The sequence below is a fragment of the Merops nubicus genome, unplaced genomic scaffold, assembly GCF_000691845.1.
Source record: "Merops nubicus isolate BGI_N331 unplaced genomic scaffold, ASM69184v1 scaffold23458, whole genome shotgun sequence".
In the NCBI taxonomy this organism is placed as follows: Eukaryota; Metazoa; Chordata; class Aves; order Coraciiformes; family Meropidae; genus Merops; species Merops nubicus.
Genome location: NW_008625628.1, coordinates 3,362 through 10,599, shown reverse-complemented (window position 1 = coordinate 10,599; position 7,238 = coordinate 3,362). Strand labels below are relative to the sequence as shown.

At 55.4% G+C, this 7,238-nt stretch overlaps 1 protein-coding gene across 1 annotated transcript in view; it reads left to right on the top strand.

The window, feature by feature from the left end:
- NPLOC4 (nuclear protein localization 4 homolog (S. cerevisiae)) overlaps nt 1-7,238 on the top strand; it is a gene marked incomplete at both ends in the record, with an annotated part of 25,944 nt that overhangs the window by 16,251 nt on the left and 2,455 nt on the right. Inside the window, one exon of the mRNA XM_008945749.1 lies at nt 6,691-6,762. Within this exon, the coding sequence (XP_008943997.1) occupies nt 6,691-6,762 (72 nt within the window). The remainder of the gene's footprint in view (nt 1-6,690; nt 6,763-7,238) is intronic.

Here is a 7,238-nt window from a genome sequence, read left to right as displayed (position 1 = left end):
TGGAGGGACACTTTTTAGGAGTGCCTGGTAGACCAGGACAACGGGTGATGGTTTTTAAACTAAAAGAAGAAGATTTAGACTAGATCTAAGGAGAAATTTTTGACACTGGGGGTGGTGAGCCCCTGGCCCAGGCTGCCCAGAGAGGTGGTCGCTGCCCCATCCCTGGAACCATCCCAGGGGAGGTTGGTTTGGGCTCTGAGCACCCTGCTCTAGCTGCAGATGTCCCTGCTCCCTGCAGGGGGGTTGGATGAGGTGACCTTTAAGGTCCCTTCCCACCCAAACCAGGCTGTGGTTCTCTAAGCAAAGCTGCCTTCCTTTGGGATAGCTGACACGAGGGTCTTGTGCACCAGCCACACAGAGCCGGTCAGAGCGCTCTGACCCTGAGCCCAGGCAATGCTGGCCTGGGTGAGGGAGACCCCATCTTCCTCCTCCACCCCTTAACCCTGAGCTGCTGGCTTCTTTTGACACCCCTGGAAAACGAGGACCCCCTCTTGGCTAAATTCAAGGGAAAGGTGGATGGAGTTGGTGCCTTTCCCCCGAGCAGCTGGAGGAGCCGGGTCGGGTTCGGAGGCGTCGGAGCGCGGTTGCGCAAGGGCTGGCCCTGGACACCCGGGTGAGCTCAGCTCAGCTCCTGGCCACCAGGGTGAGCTCAGCTCCTGGCGTGCCACAGGCCCGGCCCACACCGTGCCACGGCCACCACGCAGCTCACAGGAGGTCCCCGTGGCTCTGGGTCCCACATGTGGGCCACCCCGGGGGCTGGGAGGAGCAGGAAGCCGGTGGGTGTTCTCCCGAGGTCTTCGCTCCCCTTGGTTAATCTGAAGCAGGGAGATAAACAAAATGCTAACTGATGGTTCCAGCCCTGGGTGGAAATTTCCATCAGCCACTGATTCACTGGGTCAGGCTGCAGCTTATTTCATATGTTTTATAACTTCTCTCTGTAATTGCCTTTTTCATGAAGGCTTGAGGACTTGTCTGGCGGGTGTGATTGTCCTTCAGCCTTAAACGTGTTTGGCCGGAGGATCTCTTATTTTTTTTGGAATGTTCTTAAATCAATGGAAAGCTTAGTCACTCCTGGCTTTGAAAACCTTTGGGGTCTCATTAACTGTGCAAGGCTCGAGGTCAGAGACACTACCTCATAGTCACTGGGTTGGGGACAACAAGGGTGTCGAAGCGTTGGTTGAGCACGGCGTGAGGAGCAGGAGCCCAGTGCTGGGCTGGTGTCAGCAGAGCTGCTTCCAGTGCCCTCCTTCCCATTCTCCACTGAAACTGTGGGAGCTGAGCAGCTTTGACCCCAACCCTAGGTGGGGAGGTTCCCCTCTATGCTCCCCCCTGGCTGGATTTGGACAGAAAGCTGCACTTTGGAGCAGTTGCTGTGTTTTGTCTCAGAGTGAGAAGCTGTCGCTGGTGGAGAGGAAAGTCCACAGACCTATTTCCATGTCCCATGCAAGTATTCATTTGAAAAGCCCTTTAGGGTGAAAGGAGCTGAACAAATGTATCCTAACTGGATGAGAACCAGAAGGCAAATGTGTGTGCAGGACAGAGGTATTTATAGATGCAAGGCACAATCTGCTGGACATCCCAGAGTCACCCTCAGCCTTGTGAGAGAAGGTGCTGCCGTGACCACACTGGCACCACAGCTCACAGAGGTGCTGCTGCTGCCCCTGGGGAGGACATGGCTGTACTGGTGAGCCTGGAGAGCTGCAGCCTCGGGCCAGCAGGGGCCTGTGAGCTGAGGAGCAGCTGGTTTCAGCCAGCAAGACTTTCTCCACGGTGTGCATCACGTTTGGGGTCTGCGGAGCTGCCACGTCCCCCGGGGCTGCAGCTATCTGAAGGTGCCTCACCTCCATGGGCTTTTCTTCCGTGGAAATGCCAAGCTGAAGGCACTGGTGTTGTCCCACCTCGGGAGGAGAGGCGTTTTCCCCTTCATCCTCTGGTTTCTGTATTTCTTTACCATTCTCTTTACCTTGGCCCCCAGCCCTGCTGCTTGGAGGAGCCACCCTGGAGGAACTGGCAGCTCCGCGGGCGGCCGTCGCTTTCCTGGCTCACAAAGGCTGGAGTGCTGCTCCAGCGTGGGGGCTGTGGGGAACCAGGACTCCAAGTGCCTTTGTTCTGGGATGCCTCCCCAGGTAGGATTAGCCAGAAGGAAGAGGACAAGCCCACCTGGGCCTCCCGGGTTCTCTGCAGAGCATCCATTCCCAGGGAGGGTGTGGCACAAGCGGCGCGTGGTGCTCGGTGAGCTCACCACGAGGGAGCTCGTGAAGGACACAGGCACAGGTTGGGGTTACTGCCCTCTCTGGGAGTAAAGGTGATGATGGTGCAGTGGCCACTTCATCCTGATTCTCAGGTGGGTGAGGGAGAGCCCAGCTGAACATCACATCTGGGCAGTTTTCAGTCTTCTCTTGTCTTCAGTCTTCATAGAATCGTTTTGGTTGGAAGAGACTTTTCAGATCATAGAGTCCAGACATTGCCCCAGCCCTGCCAGGTCCCCACTGCCCCGTGTCCCTCACCCCACATCTCCACAGCTTGGAAACCCCTTCAGGGGTGGGGACTCCACCACTGCCCTGGACAACCCTCAAGGGCAAGAAATTGTTTGAGTCCAACTTAAACCTCCCCTGTCACAACTTGAGGCCAGTTCCTCTTGTCCTGTTGCTTGTTCCCTGGGAGAAGAGCCTGAGCCTGACCTGGCTCCAAGCTCCTGTCAGGGAGCTGTGCAGAGCCAGAAGGTCTCCCCTGAGCCTCCTTTGCTCCAGGCTCAGCACCCCCAGCTCCCTCAGCTGCTCCTCCCCACACTTGTGCTCTAGACCCCACACTGATCTTGGTTTCACTAAGAACATACTTCCCAAGCCGTGGGTTGATATTTGGAGCTGGAGTTTCTTGCAGGTGCTGCTCAGTGCCCTGGCCTGGTGGGATCCCTCCTGCTGGGCTCCCTGCACTCCATGCCTGCTCTCCACCTGCTCCCAGTTCCCTGCAGTCAGTCTGTGGAGCCTTTAACTTTGCAGAGCTGCAGCACTGCCTGACTCCACTCCACTGTTGGCTTCACGGGTGTCTCAAACTCACTCTGAATCGGGGAGAGAGATTTCTGTGGATTACAGACCCTTTAAAACACTGGGATAATTGGATGTGGGGCCTGGGTGGCTTTGTCTCTTATCACAAGGTGTTTGTGCAAACACCAAGGTGTCATCCTTTCAATGAATTGTGTTTTACAGCTCCCTTAATATTCCCCCAGATTTTTGTTGGGATGGTGTAAGATAAAAGCCTTCCACTATGGCCCTGGTGCTGCACAGGAGCCCTTTGGCCTCGGAGAATCCCACACACACTCTTGTGTGTTCACCACATCCAGGGTGATGTCTGAGCCCCCCACATGGTCCTGCCTGGCCCTGGGGGAGCCTTGAGCCAGGGCACTGCTGTTCTTAGAGCCCAGTGGGACCTCTGAGCCTGGCTCTCCCCCAAATGACACAGGTTCTTTCCACCCCTTTGCTTCAAAACCCTCTTCCCAGGAAGCCACAGTGGCCAGGCTGCGGGGAGGCTTCCGTGGGGAGTCCTCCCTAGCAGCAAAGGACTTTCCCTGGCTGGCCTCCTCCTAGTGCTGCTGCAGGTTGGACTGGAAAAGCCTTCTTAGCCTTAAATGTCCCAGCTGCTGTGGGGAGGAGGATGCTCGATTAGCTCACGGGGAGTCTCCTGAGAAGGGCTTCAACTCTCACTGACCTATCGCTTGCTCTTAGCAGAGTTGCTTTGTTTCTGTGTGTCAGCTGCTCGGAGGGGGCAGAGCAGCCTGGTGAAGCTCCTGGAAAGCAGCAGAGGGAAGAGCAAGGCTGAGATTTAGGGCCACAGCTCAGCTCTACGGGCACTTCAGCTGAGTGAACCCGTGGGGAAGGCTAACGGCAACATCCCACGCCGTGGGACGTGGAGCCTCCCTCCTGGCTGGCAGCCACCCAGGCTCCTCGCTTGGCTGCTTCCCTCCCCCTCCATCCACAGCCCCGAGGCCACCCCGGAGCCTTTCCCTGAGGTGTGCAGCCAGGCCCTGTTCCCATCCCCTGCCCTGTTTGACCCCATCCACTTCCAGCTCCGGCCTCCAAAGGCTCCGATCCCAGATCCCAGCGCCTGATTCGAGCTCCAGTTTGCTCCTGGCTCCAGGATGATTCATTGTCCAGATCCTCCAGGCCTCCATGCTGAGCCAAATACTTGTGCCTTTGTTAACCCCTTCCTGGCCTCTCTTTGGAGCAGTTGCTGCCGGGCAGTCACAGCTTTGGGGGGGTCTCAGGCACGGGGGGGCTGCAGCCCTCACATGCCGAGAGGTGCTGGTGGGGCCCCGGGACTGCCGAGGTCAGGATGAAGACATCTTCCTCCCAGCCTGACATTTGTTAGGGCCTTTAAAACATAATTGCCTAATCAAATAGCACGTGAGGGCTGGAGAAGTGCTGTCACAGGGGGGGGTTTTCTGTCTGGGGAGGGGCAGGGTTGGGACACCTCCCGCGAGCGAGGTTCCAGTTTGGTGCCGACAGCCCCAGTGTGTGTCTGAAAGGCCCCAGCAGCATGACACTAAAAAGAAGGCATTTAACATGGAAATCCCCAGAGGGGGAGATGAAAGCCAACAGGTGCTGGAAAAATGTTTCTGCATATTAGAACTTAATTAGATTTGAAAACGAATTCCAGCTGGGCTAATTACGTGTGAGTTGTTGCAGGTTCTTTCTTGCAGGGGCAGGATTGTGTTGGGGAAGCTGATTGGGGCTGATTTGGATTTGATCCCCCGACTCCGGCGGTATCGCCGAGATCTAGAAGCAGGTTATAGCTCTCAGGTCCTGTGATCTCCCTTGAAAAGGCTCCACGTCTCCTCCTGCTCCTGTCAGAGCCACAGAGATCTGAGGCCAGGAGCCACCAGGCTCATTGCTGAAATAACCACAGGGCCAACAACCTGTCATGTTCAAGGAGAAAAGATCCTTATCGGAATTGCTTTTAAAAGGAGCTTCAAAGACTGTTAAGGTAGATTTTTGATATATTTTTTTGCACAGGGAGCCCTTCCTGGGGACAGTGGCTGGTGTTGCTTGGAGAGGAGCAGCCTGTCAGAGCCTGCTCAGGCTGTGTCCCAGCAGTGCAGAGCGTGAGAGCGGGGTGCTGGCTGCCACCCCACATAGCTGTGATGTGTAAACAGCAACGTCACCCAAAAAGGCTGGGGAGGGGGGGAGTGGCATGTGCCAGGAGAGAAAATACAGCTCAGGAGGGGAGGGTGGCAGCTGCCAGCAGCTCGTCCTGGTGTGTGGCCCCTCCAAACCTTGCTGGAGGAGTCGGGGGGGGCCACAGTTTCTCACCGAGGTCCCCCCAAAGCCACCAAGGTGTGGGGGTGACCGTTCCCCCTCTGGGTCTCCCTCCGGGCACTGGGAGTTCGGAGAGCTCAGGGAATGGAACTTTAACATAGGGTCCCTCGTTGGAAATTAGGGGCGTGGGATTTATCCTGAGCTCAGGGAATGATTTATAACACGTGAAGTGATGATTTAGGTAGAAAATACAACCCCCCCTCTTACAGAATCTTTAATGAAAAGTGTCAGTCCTCCCGGATTTATTCCCGAAGCCGCGTTTGAACTCGGCGTGTTCGACATCAATCACGTCTTAATTGTCATTTCATGATTAATGAACATATGCTGGCCGTTTTTCTCCATAATTACACTTTATCTTCGATTCCTCTGGCAAAGCAAAACAAGTTTCTACGTTGGGAAGTGCTGGCCCTTCAGGTCTGTGTGTGAGGAGGCGCCCGGATTCCCCATTCCCACCCCGAGAGGGGCCTCGTTGGCCAGGTTTGCTGCAGGTTGGCTCTGTCTGGGCTGGGAGACCTGAGGTGGTGCTGGCCCTGCCTCTGAGACAGTTCTGCTCCTGCCACAGCGTTTGGAAGGCCAGGCACGTGGCCACGTGCTCCTTTGGCTCACGAGGAGATGGTGGGGCCTGGCTTGATAGGGTAGAATGGGTTGGGAGGGAGCTCAAAGATCATCGGATTCACCTCCCACTGCTGGACCAGGTTGCTCAGAGCCCCATCCAGCCTGGTGGAGCATCCACAATTTCCCTGGGCAACCTGTGCTGAAGTCTCAACACCCTCATAGTGAAGGATTTCTTGGAATCATAGAAACGTGGAATGTTTTTTATTGGGAAAGACCCTTAAAATTGAGTCCATCTGTTCCCCCAGCACTGCCAGGTCCCCACTGCCCCGTGTCCCTCACCCCACATCTCCACGGCTTGGGAACCCCTCCAGGGGTGGGGACTCCACCACTGCCCTGGGCAGCCTGGCACAGCCCTGGGCAACCCTCCAGGGGGAGAAATTGTTCCTCAGCTCCAACCTCACCCTCCCCTGGGGCAACTTGAGGCTGGTGCCTCTTGTTCTGTTGCTGGTTTCTTGGGAGAAGAGCCTGACCCCCACCTGGCTCCAACCTCCTTTCTTCCTCTCATACAGTCTAAATCTACCCTCTCTCAGTTTAAAGCCATTACCTCTTGTCCTGCCCTTGTAAAAAGTCACCTTCCTGTAGGCTGGAGGAGCTGCAAGGGACCTGGGCAGCCCCACAGCACCCAGCCACGTAGAGATTCTTCTCTGCACCCTGAGTGATCTGCCAGAGCTGTCGGGCTCCTGCGTGGGTGTCACCAGGGCAGGATCCCTCAGGTTTCACACCACTTCCACACTGAGGAATAACAAAACTCTTCTTCTTTCAGGACATAGACAAGTTTGGCAACGAGATCACGCAGCTGGCTCGTCCACTCCCAGTCGAGTACCTGATCATAGATGTGAGTTTTTCAGCAGGAGCTGGTCAGGGCAGAGGGAAGCTCCTGGCTGGTGGTTAGAGCCAAAATCTAAGCATAGGATCTAATTCTGTCCTTTTAAAGTTTTAATTCAGCTTCAAACAACTGCCCCGAGCTCAGTCCTTGATCACCAAGAAGCCACTAGCTGATAAAACTGACCTTAAGTTTGATCAGAATAAGTAGAATTATTGCAAGCTAAAATCTTTCCACTGTGGCCCAGCCATAACCTGCAAATCTTTTGGGTTGTTTTTTTGGCTAAATGTTTGTCAATGAGTTTAGAACCTGATTCATACCATGGGTCTGCTCATGGTTCTCTTTGGTGGCGGCCTTGGCCACTGAAACTACACAGAGCTGCTAAAATCCTAAAATTCACCTTGGAGGTGATGCCTAAGGCAGGTTTTCTGTCTTCCTCCTTGTCCCTCTCTGCCTCTGGGTGTTTTTTAGCAGCGAGGGGCCGGGCT